The sequence below is a fragment of the Coregonus lavaretus genome, assembly GCF_964263955.1.
Source record: "Coregonus lavaretus genome assembly, chromosome: 5".
Lineage (NCBI taxonomy): Eukaryota > Metazoa > Chordata > Actinopteri > Salmoniformes > Salmonidae > Coregonus > Coregonus lavaretus.
The window spans coordinates 55,056,401-55,073,621 of NC_139992.1; the positions used below are offsets into that span (position 1 = coordinate 55,056,401).

A 17,221-nucleotide genomic window follows, 5' to 3' on the forward strand; every position below is an offset into this window, starting at 1 on the left:
GTCCAGTATCCAGGTATTTATTTCAGTCACACTGGTTGAATTTTTGGCTAAAAGGTTACTGAATCGATTTCAAGTCACTGAATCGTTTCGGATCGTATCGTTCTAAATGAACCAATATCGTCCTTGAATCGTATCGACAACCACGAATCGTGATACAAATCGAATCGTTGTTAAAACGAATCGTTACACCCCTAGAAATAAGTATTTGACCCCTCTGCAAAACATGACTTAGTACTTAGCAAAACCCTTGTTGGCAATCACAGAGGTCAGACGTTTCTTGTAGTTGGCCACCAGGTTTGCACACATCTCAGGAGGGATTTTGTCCCACTCCTCTTTGCAGATCTTCTCCAAGTCATTAAGGTTTCGAGGCTGACGTTTGGCAACTCGAACCTTCAGCTCTCTCCACAGATATTCTATGGGATTAAGGTCTGGAGACTGGCTAGGCCACTCCAGGACCTTAATGTGCTTCTTCTTGAGCCACTCCTTTGTTGCCTTGGCCGTGTGTTTTGGGTCATTGTCATGCTGGAATACCCATCCACGACCCATTTTCAATGCCCTGGCTGAGGGAAGGAGGTTCTCACCCAAGAGTTGACGGTACATGGCGCCGTCCATCGCCCTTTGATGCGGTGAAGTTGTCCTGTCCCCTTATTAGAAAAACACCCCCAAAGCATAATGTTTCCACCTCCATGTTTGACGGTGGGGATGGTGATCTTGGGGTCATAGGCAGCATTCCTCCTCCTCCAAACACGACGAGTTGAGTTGATGCCAAAGAGCTCGATTTTGGTCTCATCTGACCACAACACTGTCACCCAGTTCTCCTCTGAATCATTTAGATGTTCATTGGCAAACTTCAGACGGCCCTGTATATGTGCTTTCTTGAGCAGGGGGAACTTGCGGGCGCTGCAGGATTTCAGTCCTTCACGGCGTAGTGTGTTACCAATTGTTTTCTTGGTGACTATGGTCCCAGCTGCCTTGAGATCATTGACAAGATCCTCCTGTGTAGTTCTGGGCTGATTCCTCACCGTTCTCATGATCATTGCAACTCCACGAGGTGAGATCTTGCATGGAGCCCCAGGCCGAGGGAGATTGACAGTTATTTTGTGTTTCTACCATTTGCGAATAATCGCACCAACTGTTGTCACCTTCTCACCAAGCTGCTTGGCGATGGTCTTGTAGCCCATTCCAGCCTTGTGTAGGTCTACAATCTTGTCCCTGACATCCTTGGAGAGCTCTTTGGTCTTGGCCATGGTGGAGAGTTTGGAATCTGATTGATTGCTTCTGTGGACAGGTGTCTTTTATACAGGTAACAAACTGAGATTAGGAGCACTCCCTTTAAGAGTGTGCTCCTAATCTCAGCTCGTTACCTGTATAAAAGACACCTGGGAGCCAGAAATATTTCTGACTGAGAGGGGGTCAAATACTTATTTCCCTCATTAAAATGCAAATCAATTTATAACATTTTTGACATGCGTTTTCCTGGATTTTTTTGTTGTTATTCTGTCTCTCACTGTTCAAATAAACCTACCATTAAAATTATAGACTGATCATTTCTTTGTCAGTTGGCAAACGTACATAATCAGCAGGGGATTAAATACTTTTTTCCCTCACTAGCTAGCTCAGAGATGATGAAACTATGAAAACCAGGGTCTAAACAGCTCTCCAAGTTATAATTAAAGCATGTTTTTATAAGAACCATACTTGCCAATGACATAATTAAGTTGCAGAAGCTTTCCTTACCTGTAAATATTACACTGTACACTCCCGATCAAAAGCTCAAGGACAATTTCCCGCCAAATCCAGGACTTTCAACTGAAAACTCCCGGGAAAGGTTTTGGGTTTGGCTTGTGCACTCAGTCTCAGTTAAAATCACAATTGAAAGGGTCACACTGTATGATGTGGGGTTCTGAATCACTATTAAAATGCAACGCGTACCACATTCACCATTTGAATGGTGGGAAAAAAAATGGTCTCTGAAATGACCGGAACTCTAATCAAAGGCTCGAGTTCCTTGCGGAGTATATTAAGTGACACTCCCGCGGATTTTTTTTTTTGCCTTGCGTAGTTAGCTAATGCTCTACTACTAGCGAGTTTATTTTCTTACGATAGTTTTATTTGTCACTGAATGATAATGTTACGCTTTGATTTTTAAAGGGAGCATTAGGACCATCACAATGAATCTCGACAGACTTCGAAAACGTGTACGACACTACATTGATCAGGTAACAAACGTAGACTAACTGGGCTAAGTAGGTAACGTTAGTTGGCTAGTTTGCCGCTGTCAGATTGGCGTAATTTGTTGCACCGGCTAGTTAGCTAAGTGAATGGACTACTGTTCGTAATGACAAGTCTACAGTTTCCAGCTGTGCAACATACATTTGCGTTAGCGAGCTTAGAAATCAACATTATGCTAACGTTAGTACCTAGTTAACTTCCCTACTACCCAAGTCAGTGAATGACCAGAACTAGCTAACGTTGGCTACTACTGTAACGTTATGTACTTGGGCTACGGTAACGTTAACTATCTACCCTATTCATAGCTCTCAAACTCTATGCGGCATTCTGCCTTCTCCCTACAGTTCTCAGCCGTGAATTTCGCCCACGACGGCCTTATCTGAACTACAATCCCGACGCTGTGTTAAGGTTTAGAAACGTCAACCATCGCTTGCGAGATGTCTTTCGAACCATATGGCCCTCAACTTTAATCAGCAAGAAATAATCATTCAAATAAAAGTTACACGTGTAGCAGTTTTGCACAGATCCATACAGCTATGGTTGCCTCCATCCGACGAAACTAACGTTACACTTCCACTCCGCTTCCACACAGGTGTTCGGAGCATGCTAGATGGCTAATTAGCACATGTGGTCGCCTCTTGTTTACCGTAAACAAGTGCTGTAACATGGAGATATGGCCATATGGGAACCCTATCAAGTTGTGTATCAATTTAACATTTTTGTTTGTTTCTCGCTGACATGAAAGATAAGATTATTATGCTTACAAAACCATTCAACTTGCCATTCACCAGCTTTTCAAGCTTAATGTCAAAATGCGTTTGGTACTTACCATAGTCTGGAGTTTCGCTGAGCAATTATCGTCATTACTGCCGTCATGGCCGGTATGTACTTCTAAAAAAGGTCTAAATGTTACATTCAACCGAAAAAAATGCCTTGTCTGGTATTGTTTTTGACCAAGTGTGCATCCACCTCTTCTGCACCTCCAATAAAATCACTAATTAATGCCATGCACAGCTCAACTGATCCAGCAACAGAAAATGTGATTTATTTTATCCAGAGAGGAAGAGGTGAAACGAGAGGTTTCACTTTGGTCAAAATCTGTCAAAAATAAGCCCAATGCGTTTCTATGGGCTTATTCTGGACCTAAGCTTGTCGTCTACCTTCACGCATCTGTTAACAATGACTCCCATTGTTAGTGCGAAGACATGAGCATCTCGTCATTATATACAGATCTCTGTTTGATCACCTACAACAGTGTATGCATGTCATATTAATCTGTTTCACCCGCGCTACACAGAATACAATAATATTTCATGTAAGTGAATTAAGTAGACAATGTACGGTACGTTTTTACAATGTTTGTATATTTCTAGATATGCTTTATTGTGTGTATTTTAATTGAATTACTAATATTGCAGAAGAGGTAGATTTGCTGCATGCGAACTAAGTCAAAATATTTTTTTGGGGTTGCATGTAACTTTTTATTTCGAAATTTCTTTGAAGATATCGGTGTGATGGTAGTAATGACAAGTTGCTTGAAAAGCTGGTGAATGGAAAGTTGAATGGCTGCTTCCTGGTCTTAAATGAGAATCGCCATATTCAACTTCTCCTGTAAACCCAGAATCTGGTTAAATTCTTGGGCTACTTGGAGGGTAGCCACATATCAAGGCTAGCTAACTGCTAACTTGTATCAGTGAGTATTGACAGCTTCTGACAGTATCAGTTTCATACTTCTAGTCAACACATTCAGAGTGTTTGGTTTCATGCTGCCTTTCCTGTCTGTTTTGTTTGCAGCAACAGTATCAAAGCGCTTTATTTTGGGCAGATAAGATTGCATCCCTGTCTCATGGTGAGTGATCTTCTTGACTGATGAGATCATCTGGCTAGTTACTATAGAAGGTATGTTAGTAGTCTATTTAACTGAAGTTGTACCTTTCACAGAAGACCCCCAGGATATATACTGGCTAGCACAGTGCCTTTACCTCACCTCCCAGTACCACAGAGCCTCCCATGCCCTCCGCTCACGCAAACTAGATAAGGTAAGACCAGCTGGTTGGCTCCCTGGGTACCTGCATATTTCTGTGTCAACTCCGCACTCACTGAAGGGCACTCAGGCTTGCATGCAGCAGGACTAATGACATGTTAATGATATGTAGGGCTACATTATGAGTCCGTCCAGTCTACACATCACATTCTTCTCTGTAGCTTTCAAAACTTTGTGCTATCCAGATTATGCGCTTGTTCTTTTTTTATAAGAAGTATTGTACTGGGTTAGCTCTCGAGAACCCAAGGGGGCATACAGCCATCCCTAGGGTTCTCAGTTGAATGAATGGAACACAGCTGGCTCAATGTGGACTACAATCCCGACGCTCTGTTTTAATGTTTAGAAACGTTAACAATTCTCACTTGCGATACGGTTTTTAAAACCTTTGGAACTTCCATTAGTGAGATGTTATTATTTTTTTATACATAAAAAATACTTATTGTTTGCAGTTTTAGCACAGTTGCACATGGCTGTGTTTTGAATAACACATGCATTCAGCCGGTGTAAGGAATTTCCTTCCACTATGCACTCAAATGTCGTACTTCGGCTGCTGAAGCATGTAATGTGTTATTCAAAACAGCTGTGTGCAACTACAACTGTGTACAGTAAGCGTGTCTTTTGTATTCAAATAGATTTTCTCTCGCTGATATGAAAGTAAAGTTCTAAATGTTTCCAAAACCGCATCGCAAGCGAGGTGTATTAAGGTTTAGACCAGGGGTATTCAACCGGGGGTCCACGGAGGTACTGCAGGGGGTCTGTGAAAATATGAAGTAACTTATTTTATGTTTTTATGAATATCGCTAGCAACAACGGATAACAATACATTTGAATGAGATAGCTACTAGGGATGTGACAAATTCTGCACTTTTTGAGTTACGGGTATGTATCACCATATCTATCAATTTAATACATAGTCGGACGACTGTATGATCACACTCTCCGTATCCGATCTGAGTAAGCCCTTTAAACAGGTTAACATCCACAAGGCCGCGGGGCCAGATGGATTACCAGGACGAGTACTCAGAGCATGTGCTGACCAGCTGGCAAGTGTCTTCACTGACATTTTCAACTTCTCTGACCCAGTCTGTAATACCTACATATTTCACGCAAACCACCATAGTCCCTGTGCATAATAATGCTAAGTAAGGCTGCACGATATATAGTTTCAGCATCGACATTGCGATGTATGCATCCGCAATAGTCACATCGCAGAACGTGCGATTTAGTAAGGTAAACATATCAGTCTACAATATATATATATATATATATATATATATATATATTTTTTTTTTTTTTTTAAATGTTAAACTAGCATTATATCTCTGATATAACGTCATTTACTCAGATTTATGGGTTATTGGATACACAGTTTATTATTATTTTAAACACGGAGTTCGTTGCTGCACGTGGTTGACATGCAGGCTCTGCTTGCGCGTGACGAAATGATGAGCGAGGAACAGGCAAAAAAGACACATGGAGAATTTGGTTGCAAAAAGAAATGCATCGTCAATTATATGGAAATATTTCAGCTACCGACAGGATGATATTGACCAAAAACAGGTACTTTGTCGAGAGTGCCTTGCAATTGTTGCCACAACACGAGGCAACACGACCAATTTGTTCGATCATTTAAGGCGGCACCACAAATCTTCGTATGACGAGTGAAAAGCATCTCAATGCCCTCCAAAGCAAAAATCTATTTTGGATGCCTTTTCCAGTATTACACCATACGAGAAAGGTTCCAAACGGCAGAGGGAAATCACAGATTCAATAACATTTCACATCGCCAAAGACATGGTACCAATTAACACGTTTACCAAAGAGGGTTTTAAAAACATGATCCGGTCGCTTGACAAGCGGTATGTAATGTCATCACGCAACTATTTTTCTCAAGTTGCCATCCCAGAGTTGTACGAGAAATGCAAGGCACAAGTTGAAACCGAGATGTCACAAGTAGAATATTATACAGCAACAATGGACTTGTGGTCCAGCCCTACATAAGTCTGACCGTACACTTTATTAATGAGGACTTCCACCTGAAAAGTCGCTGTTTGCAAACTGCATTTTTCCCAGAGGATCATACAAGTGAGAACATTGCAACAGGGATGAGAGAAGCTTTAGCTGATTGGGGCCTAGATGAGAGTTGTCTAGTCTGTATAATAACAGACAATGCCGCGAACATGGTGAAGGCTGCCGCCCTGAACAAGTGGACCAGATTGCAGTGCTTTGGCCACAGATTGCATCTTGCAGTTGGTAAGTTATACCCAATTGCGCATTCTATTTACTACTGTTGAAAAATCACCCCAATCATTCTAGAATAATTAATTATTCTCAAATGGAGCTTTTCAAGTCATCTGGTGAAGACATCCTATATTTTTTCATATCGCTATATATATATATATATATATATATATATATATATATATATATATATATATATATATACACAGTGGGGGAAAAAAGTATTTAGTCAGCCACCAATTGTGCAAGTTCTCCCACTTAAAAAGATGAGAGGCCTGTAATTTTCATCATAGGTACACGTCAACTATGACAGACAAAATGAGAAAAAAAAAATCCAGAAAATCACATTGTAGGATTTTTTATGAATTTATTTGCAAATGATGGTGGAAAATAAGTATTTGGTCAATAACAAAAGTTTCTCTACTTTGTTATATACCCTTTGTTGGCAATGACACAGGTCAAACGTTTTCTGTAAGTCTTCACAAGGTTTTCACACACTGTTGCTGGTATTTTGGCCCATTCCTCCATGAAGATCTCCTCTAGAGCAGTGATGTTTTGGGGCTGTCGCTGGGCAACACGGACCTTCAACTCCCTCCAAAGATTTTCTATGGGGTTGAGATCTGGAGACTGGCTAGGCCACTCCAGGACCTTAAAATGCTTCTTACGAAGCCACTCCTTCATTGCCCGGGCGGTGTGTTTGGGATCATTGTCATGCTGAAAGACCCAGCCACGTTTAATCTTCAATGCCCTTGCTGATGGAAGGAGGTTGTCTTGCACTGCAGGATTTGAGTCCCTGGTGGCGTAGTGTGTTACTGATGGTAGGCTTTGTTACTTTGGTCCCAGCTCTCTGCAGGTCATTCACTAGGTCCCCCCGTGTGGTTCTGGGATTTTTGCTCACCGTTCTTGTGATCATTTTGACCCCACGGGGTGAGATATTGCGTGGAGCCCCAGATCGAGGGAGATTATCAGTGGTCTTGTATGTCTTCCATTTCCTAATATTTGCGCCCACAGTTGATTTCTTCAAACCAAGCTGCTTACCTATTGCAGATTCAGTCTTCCCAGCCTGGTGCAGGTCTACAATTGTGTTTCTGGTGTCCTTTGACAGCTCTTTGGTCTTGGCCATAGTGGAGTTTGGAGTGTGACTGTTTGAGGTTGTGGACAGGTGTCTTTTTATACTGATAACAAGTTCAAACAGGTGCCATTAATACAGGTAACGAGTGGAGGACAGAGGAGCCTATTAAAGAAGAAGTTACAGCTCTGTGAGAGCCAGAAATCTTTCTTGTTTGTAGGTGACCAAACACTTATTTTCCATCATAATTTGCAAATAAATTCATTAAAAATCCTACAATGTGATTTTCTGGATTATTTTTTTCTCATTTTGTCTGTCATAGTTGACGTGTACCTATGATGAAAATTACAGGCCTCATCTTTTTAAGTGGGAGAACTTGCACAATTGGTGGCTGACTAAATACTTTTTTTCCCCACTGTGTGTGTGTGTGTGTGTGTGTGTGTGTATGTATATATATATATATATGTATGTATGTATGTATGTATGTATGTATGTATGTATATATATATATATATATATAAAAATATAGCAATGTCAGTTATTTCCAATATCGTGCAACCCTAATGCTAAGGTAACCTGTCTAAATTACTACCACCTCTAGCACTCCCATCTGTACCCATTAAACAGATCCACAGATTACGCAATCGCTATTGCACACCACACTGCCCTTTCCCACCTGGACAAAAGGAACACTTACGTGAGCATGCTGTTCATTGACTACAGCTCAGTGTTCAACACCATAGTGCCCTCCAAGCTCATCACTAAGCTATGGACCTTGGGACTGAACACCTCCCTCTGCAACTGGATCCTGGACTTCCTGATGGCCCGCCCCCAGGTGGTGAGGGTAGGCAACAACACATCTGCCACGCTGACCCTTAATCCGGGGGCCCCTTGGGTGCGTGCTCAGTCCCCTCCTGTATTCCCTGTTCACCCATGACTGCGTGGCAGCGCAATATTCCAACACCATCAAGTTTGCCGACGACACAACGGTGGTAGGCCTGATCACCGACAACGATGAGACTGCCTATAGGGAGGAGGTCAGAGACGTGGCAGTGTGGTGCCAGGACATCAACTCTTCCACAACGTGAACAAGACAATGGAGCTTATCGTGGACTACAGAAAACGGAGGGCCGAACACGCCCCAATTCACAGTGACAGGGCTGCAGTAGAGTGGGTCAAGAGCTTCAAGTTGCTCGGTGTCCACATCACTAAGGACCATGGTCCAAACTCACCAACACAGTCGTGAAGAGGGCACGCCAACGACTCTTCCCCCTCAGGAGGCAGAAAAGATTTGGCATGGGCCCTCGGATCCTTAACGCACTACAGCTGCACCATTGAGAGTAATCTTGACTGGCTGCATCACCGCTTGGTATGGCAACTGCTCGGCATCCGACCGCAAGGCGCTATAGAGGGTAGTGCTTACGGCCCAGTACATCACTGTGGCCGAACTCCCTGCCTTCCCGGACCTCTATGCCAGGCGGTGTCAGAGGAAAGGCCCTAAAAATTGTCAGACTCCAGCCACCCAAGTCATAGACTGTTCTCTCTGCTACCGCATGGCAAGCGTTACCGGAGCGCCAAGTCTGTGACCAAAAGGTACTTGAACAGCTTCTATCCCCAAGCCATAAGACTGCTGAACAGTTCATCAAATGGCTACCTGGACAATTTACATTGACCCCCCCCACCCCTCTTTCTTTATCTGAATTATTTTATACTGATTCCACAGCTCTATGCACACTCACTAGACTACCCAAACACCCACACATACTACACTGACACGCCAACACAGACACTACATACGGTCACACGCATAAAACACACACACATGCATATTGACACCACTCGCACAGCTGCTGCTACTCTTTTTTATTATACAGTGCATTTGGAAAGTATTCAGACCCCTTGACTTTTTCCACATTTTGTATTACGTCCACAATACTGTGTTACATCAATTACCTCGTACCCCTGCACATTGACTCTACTGGTACTCCTTTCATATAGCCTTGTTATTGTTTTTGTTACAATTTCCTTTTTTAGTGAGCAAATATTTGTATTTTTATCTCTGCACTGTTGGGAATGGGCTCGTAAGTAAGCGTTTCACTGTAAAGTCTACACCTGTTTTATTCAGCGCATGTGACAAGTACATTTGATTTGATTGAACAACTTCTGCAGCAAAACATATTTGACAACCTTCCATTTCATATATGGGAGACCTTAGAGATATGGATAAACATGGTTGTGCTTTGTTATACCTTGGGTAGTGGTATCTCAAAAACTAAAACCCTTTATGAGGATTTGACACTTAACTAATATGTTATTCAAAACACAGCCGTATCATATGCAACTGATTAAACAGGGTATGGTAAGTACTTTTGTATTAGAAGAACTGTATCAAAAGCCAGGCTTATTAAAGGGGAAACGTGCATTTTTCAACTTCATAATCTCCAGCACCACCCCAACATCAACATATGTAAAAATGGTGCGTTTATATGTGCTGTAGTAAAAATGATCGAGGAAGATAAGTGTTTCCAATGACCTCATCGGTGTGCATCTTGTGATTTTGACCAATTGTTAGTAGGCATTGCCTACTAATTCTCTAAGAATTTCTTGATGTCTTTTGAAACGTCGATTTGACTACAAAACATAAACGCGCCATTTTAACATACTTTGGTATGTATGTAGACACGACTTCAAATTAGTGGATTCGGCTATTTCAACCACACCCGTTGCTGACGCGTATATAAAATCAAGCACACAGCCATGCAATCTCCACAGACAAACATTGGCAGTAGAATGGCCATACTGAAGAGCTCAGTGACTTTCAACGTGGAACCGTCTTAGGATGCCACCTTTCCAACAACTCAGTTCGTCAAATTTCTGCCCTGCTAGAGCTGCTGTTATTGTGAAGTGGAAACTTCTAGGAGCAACAACTGCTTAGCCGCGAAGTGGTAGGCCACACAAGCTCACAGAACGGGACCGCTGAGTGCTGTAGCACATAAAAATCATCTGTCCTCAGTTGCAACACTGACTACCGAGTTCCAAACTGCCTCTGGAAACAACGTCAGCACAAGAACTGTTCGTCGGGAGCTTCATGAAATGGTTTTCCATGGACGAGCATCCGTGCGCAATGCCAAGCGTCGGCTGTAGTGGTGTAAAGCTTGCCGCCATTGCACTCTGGAGCAGTGACACGCGTTCTCTGGAGTAATGAATCACGCTTCACCATCTGGCAGTCCGATGGACAAATCTTGGTTTGGCGGATGCCAGGAGAACGCAACCTGCCCCAATGCATAGTGCCAACTGTAAAGTTTGGTGGAGGAGGAATAATGGTCTGGGGCAGTTTTTCATGGTTCGGCTAGGCTCCTTAGTTTCGGTGAAGGTAATCTTAACGCTACAGCATACAATGACATTCTAGACAATTCTGTGCTTCCAACGTTGTCAAGTTTTGGGAATCCCTTTCCTGTTTCAGCAAGACAATGCCCTTGTGCACAAAGCGAGGTCCATACAGAAATGGTTTGTCGAAGGGTGAGGAAGAACTTGACTGACCTGCACAGAGCCCTGACCTCCAACCCATCGAACACCTTTGGGATGAATTGGAAGGAGACTGCGAGCCAGGCCTAATCGGCCAATATCATTGCCCAACCTCACTAATGCTCTTGTGGCTGAATGGAAGCAAGTCCCCACAGCAATGTTCCAACATCTAGTGGAAAGCCTTCCCAGAAGAGCGGAGGCTGTTATAGCAGCAAAGTGGGGACCAACTCCATATTGCTACCCATGATTTTGGAATGAGATGTTCGACGAGCAGGTGTCCACATACTTTTGGTCATGTCGTTTATTTTGATGTGGGGGTGGTGCTGGAGATGCTGAATATGAAGTTCAACATTTTTTAAATGTCCCTTTATCTTTAGACAGTCTTCATTCCCCCTCACATGGCAGATATTTGTAAATAGATGCTAACCTGCTAGTGTTAGTCTATGAATGGGCAAGTACTGGGTATGCTGGTGCCATTGAGGTGAAGAGTTGTCTGTCAGCTTGTGTGCTTTGGTTTACATTTTTCCAATATGTATCTTTCATTTCACAGTTATATGGCGCGTGTCAATATCTCGCTGCTGGATGCCACGTAAGTATTAACGTTAAGCTACTTCTTGTGATGAAATATACCTGTTCAAGCTCTCCATACTAAATGTAGTTCACTTTGGGTTGGAAAAGGTTTGATGGTGTTAAATCTTTCCCCACAAGCCCCTGATCAAATTGATATATGATAGCCAGTCTAATAGTAGCTTTTTTATATATATATATATATATATACACACACACGCACAGTGGGGAGAACAAGTATTTGATACACTGCAGGTTTTGCTACTTACAAAGCATGTAGAGGTCTGTAATATTTATCATAGGCACACTTCAACTGTGAGAGACGGAATCTAAAACAAAAATCCAGAAAATCACATTGTATGATTTTTAAGTAATTAATTTGCATTTTATTGCATGACATAAGTATTTGATCACCTACCAACCAGTAAGAATTCCGGCTCTCACAGACCTGTTAGTTTTTCTTTAAGAAGCCCTCCTGTTCTCCACTCATTACCTGTATTAACTGCACCTGTTTGAACTTGTTACTTGTATAAAAGACACCTGTCCACACACTCAATCAAACACTCCAACCTCTCCACAATGGCCAAGACCAGAGAGCTGTGTAAGGACATCAGGGATAAAATTGTAGACCTGCACAAGGCTGAGATGGACTACAGGACAATAGGCAAGCAGCTTGGTGAGAAGGCAACAACTGTTGGCGCAATTATTAGAAAATGGAAGAAGTTCAAGATGACGGTCAATCACCCTTGGTCTGGGGCTCCATGCAAGATCTCACCTCGTGGGGCATCAATGATCATGAGGAAGGTGAGGGATCAGCCCAGAACTACATGGCAGGACCTGGTCAATGACCTGAAGAGAGCTGGGACCACAGTCTCAAAGAAAACCATTAGTAACACACTACGCCGTCATGGATTAAAATCCTGCAGCGCACGCAAGGTCCCCCTGCTCAAGCCAGCGCATGTCCAGGCCCGTCTGAAGTTTGCCAATGACCATCTGGATGATCCAGAGGAGGAATGGGAGAAGGTCATGTGGTCTGATGAGACAAAAATAGAGCTTTTTGGTCTAAAATCCACTCGCTGTGTTTGGAGGAAGAAGAAGGATGAGTACAACCCCAAGAACACCATCCCAACTGTGAAGCATGCAGGTGGAAACATCATTCTTTGGGGATGCTTTTCTGCAAAGGGGACAGGACGACTGCACCGTATTGAGGGGTGGATGGATGGGGCCATGTATTGCGAGATCTTGGCCAACAACCTCCTTCCCTCAGTAAGAGCATTGAAGATGGGTCGTGGCTGGGTCTTCCAGCATGACAACGACCCGAAACACAAAGCCAGGGCAACTAAGGAGTGGCTCCGTAAGAAGCATCTCAAGGTCCTGGAGTGGCCTAGCCAGTCTCCAGACCTGAACCCAATAGAAAATCTTTGGAGGGAGCTGAAATTCCATATTGCCCAGCGACAGCCCCGAAACCTGAAGGATCTGGAGAAGGTCTGTATGGAGGAGTGGGCCAAAATCCCTGCTGCAGTGTGTGCAAACCTGGTCAAGACCTACAGGAAACGTATGATCTCTGTAATTGCAAACAAAGGATTCTGTACCAAATATTAAGTTCTGCTTTTCTGATGTATCAAATACTTATGTCATGCAATAAAATGCAAATTATTTACTTAAAAATCATACAATGTGATTTTTTGTATTTTTGTTTTAGATTCCGTCTCTCACAGTTGAAGTGTACCTATGATAAAAATTACAGACCTCTACATGCTTTGTAAGTAGGAAAACCTGCAAAATCGGTAGTGTATCAAATACTTGTTCTCCCCACTGTATATATGTGTTGTATGGGAGACTATACAAAATAATCTTTGCAGGCTGATAAAGGAAATCTGAGACAAGGTGGAATGTAAACATGCTCATTGAAACTGACTATCAAACAACAATTTAACATTTTATTGGGTGGAGTTCATCTGAAAAACCATGGGGTTTGGTTAATTTTCTAATGAATTACCTAGACTGACTCATCTTTTGAAACAACAATGTTAGAAATAGCAGAACTACATATTTGTTTTAGGAAAATTGGTCATGGCCTACTGGGAAATAATACCAAGAGATCCAAATCTGGTATCATATTGGTTTTATAGTTGTCACCTGTAATAGTCAGTATAGCAATGCTAAGATGAAATGTGTGCTATGTCATTTTAGTTGTCCCAGCAAGTTAACACACAGATTTAGGTAAACACAAATTATCTCTAAAAAGGAACATTGGTGATTATAATCTCTTCTGTCCTTGACATCATGATTTTTAAATGATGCTCTCTAACCTTCAACCTTACAAGTTATTTAATGACGTATTACGTAATTTTGTAGCCGTTAGTTCTACGGCTGGTTGACAAATTTGTATAGAAATTATGCAATTGGTGATTAGAAAAAACCCAGCCTATGGGCTTCCCGAGTGGCGCAGCGGTCTGAGGCGTCACTCCAGACCAGGGTTCGATCCCAGTCTGTCGCGCAGCCGGCCGCGACTGGGAGACCCATGAGGCGGCGCACAATTGGCCCAGCGTTGTTCGGGTTAGGGGAGGGTTTGGCCGGCCGGGATGTCCTTGTCCCATTGTGCTCTAGCGACTCCTTGGGGTGGGCCGTGCGCATGCACGCTGACACGATCGCCAGTTGTACAGTGTTTCCTCTGACACATTGGTGCAGCTGGCTTCCGGGTTAAGCGAGCAGTGTGTCAAGAAGCAGTGCGGCTTGGCAGGGTCATGTTTCGGAGGACGCATGGCTCTCGACCTTCACCGTACGGGAGTTTCAGCGATGGGAAAAGACTAACTTCCAATTGGATATCATGAAATTGGGGAGAAGAAATGGGTTAAAAGTACAAAAAATTAAAACAGCCTTTGTGCAATTGGACCATTGCTGATGCCCTCTACAACCCTCGGCAGTCTCTAACCCAGGGCTCTCCAACCCTGTTCCTGGCAAGCTACCCTCCTGTAAGTTTTCACTCCAACCCCAGTTGTAGGTAAGGTGATTTAAGCTGATCAACCAGGTAATTATTAGAATCAGGTGTGCTAGAATAGGGTAGGAGTGAAGCTACAGACGGTAGTGCCCCAGGAACACGGTTGTAGAACCCTGCTCTAACCAGTACATATTTCAGTAGGACCTACACTACAATGTATTATTTTCCCATAAATAGTGTAACTAGACACCATCTATAAAGGCTGTAAACCTAATGTAAGGCTTTAATACACCAGCTATGGAAGTTGATGTCCCCTAATCATCAGGTAGTTTGTTCGAAACTTATGTTGGAATGCAGTGTAGTGTATATGACAGCATTCAATACATAGCTTTTATATTTCACAATATGGCGTAATATTGTATATCATTATAATCACTCCAAAACAGTTAAAGATCCTTTTATGATTATTATACGTAAAATATATTTTTTGCAAATGTATAAATACAGACAAACAGTTGAGGGTTTTTAAAAAACATTTTGCTAGTATTTTACAAAGATTTAGAAATTTGGCAAACCTGGCTGAATTGGTTATCTGCATAACTAAAATATTTGTTTTAATTATCATTAGGCATATTCCAACTATTATTAAAACCAGTGGAGCTGGTTGGTGTCTATATTCGGAAATGTGTACCCTATGCTTAAATCAGCAATAGCTAGGCATCATTGTTTAGACTTTTCCTACCTTGATGTAAAGTTTGGTGCGCTCATTATGAAGGTATTTTGTGAAAATGGGTTCCCTGTACCTCTTTGCTGGACGTAATGGGATTTCATATAGTGCAACGTGTGGGGCAGGTTTCACCTCACATTTCATTGTTAACACAATTTATAGAATAATATTACATATCATAATTATTAGACATCAGTGAATGTTTCTTGAATATTTTCTAAGTGTTTTAATGTACTATATTTGAAATGGCTACAAAACTTTGCAATTCGGACACTTTTTTTTTGGCATTTTCCTACCACTATTCTGGTTATATTTAGCTAAATACATATAACTGGCATGGGCCGTCATTTTGGGTTGTCCTCATTGTAACACACATTTTCAAGACATTATTGGTCTTATTACACAAATGATTTATTCAGTTATGGCCATGCAAAATCAATGCAGTTTCTATGAAATAACACACATGGAATCATGTAGTATCCAAAAATTGTTAAATCAAAATATTTTATATTTGAGATTCTTTAAAGGAGCCACCCTTTGCCTTGATGACAGCTTTGCACACTCTTTACAAAATGTTTTGATTTTGTTTAACACTTTTTTGGTTACTACATGATTCCATATGTGTTATTTCATAGTTTTGATGTCTTCACTATTGTTCTACAATGTAGAAAATAGTAAAAAGAAAAGAAAAACCCTTGACTGAGTAGGTGTCCAAACTTTTGACTGGTACTGTATATAGTCATCATAGACTTTGTCAATCAGTCCTAGCAGCCTATTTCCAAGATTGCCTCCATTCCTTTCAATGGGAATAAACTACATTGATTTTGCATGGCCATAACTGAATAAATAATGTGTGTAATAAGAGGTGTCCAAACTTTTGACTGGTACTGTATAGCTTAAAAAAAAACTTTCCCAATGGGTCTCCTGGTGTAGTCATCTAGGGCAGCCGTACTCAACTGGCAGACCGCGGTCCGGGTCCGGACCCAGAATGGGGTCTGACGGACAGTGTTTAAAAATAAATAATAATAATAATAGGAACTCAGTCAGGTGTTTAACTTATTGCTTTTGAGAGATATTTTTAACCTGTCAAATGTCCAGTTGATCTACTACTGGCCATGTTAGCAAGATGGGTAAGATAGGCTAACCAGCTACAGTGAGGAGAAAAAAGTATTTGATCCCCTGCTGATTTTGTACGTTTGCCCGCTGACGAAGAAATTATCAGTCTATAATTTTAATGGTAGGTTTATTTGAACAGTGAGAGACAGAATAACAACACAAAAATCCAGAAAAAGGCATACATTTTTTTATAAATTGATTTGCATTTTAATGAGGGAAATAAGTATTTGACCCCCTCTCAAAGATTTCTGGCTCCCAGGTGTCTTTTTATACAGGTAACGAGCTAAGATTAGGAGCACACTCTTAAAGAGTGCTCCTAATCTCAGTTTGTTACCTGTATAAAATACACCTGTCCACAGAAGCAATCAATCAGATTCCAAACTCTCCACCATGGCCAAGACCAAAGAGCTCTCCAAGGATGTCAGGGACAAGATTGTAGACCTACACAAGGCTGGAATGGGCTACAAGACCATCGCTAAGCAGCTTGGTGAGAAGGTGACAACGGTTGGTGCGATTATTCGCAAATGGAAGAAACACAAAATAACTGTCAATCTCCCTCGTCCTGGGGCTCCATGCAAGATCTCACCTCGTGGAGTTGCAATGATCATGAGAACGGTGAGGAATCAGCCCAGAACTACACGGGAGGATCTTGTCAATGATATCAAGGCAGCTGGGACCATAGTCGCCAAGAAAACAATTGGTAACACACTACACCGTGAAGGACTGAAATCCTGCAGCGCCTGCAAGGTCCCCCTGCTC

The 17,221-nt window shown here is 42.0% G+C and overlaps 1 protein-coding gene across 3 annotated transcripts in view; it reads left to right on the top strand.

The window, feature by feature from the left end:
* The first annotated feature begins 2,029 nt into the window (after nt 1-2,029).
* LOC311130097 (cell division cycle protein 16 homolog) overlaps nt 2,030-17,221 on the top strand; it is a 58,787-nt gene continuing 43,595 nt past the window's right edge. The window contains exons 1-4 of one of the 3 annotated variants that reach the window (XM_084162766.1): nt 2,030-2,219; nt 4,027-4,081; nt 4,174-4,271; nt 11,662-11,700. In XM_084162766.1, the coding sequence (XP_084018892.1) occupies nt 2,172-2,219; nt 4,027-4,081; nt 4,174-4,271; nt 11,662-11,700 (240 nt within the window). In that variant the 5' untranslated portion in view covers nt 2,030-2,171. The remainder of the gene's footprint in view (nt 2,220-4,026; nt 4,082-4,173; nt 4,272-11,661; nt 11,701-17,221) is intronic. The other 2 variants (XM_084162767.1, XM_084162768.1) reach the window with 2 other exon arrangements.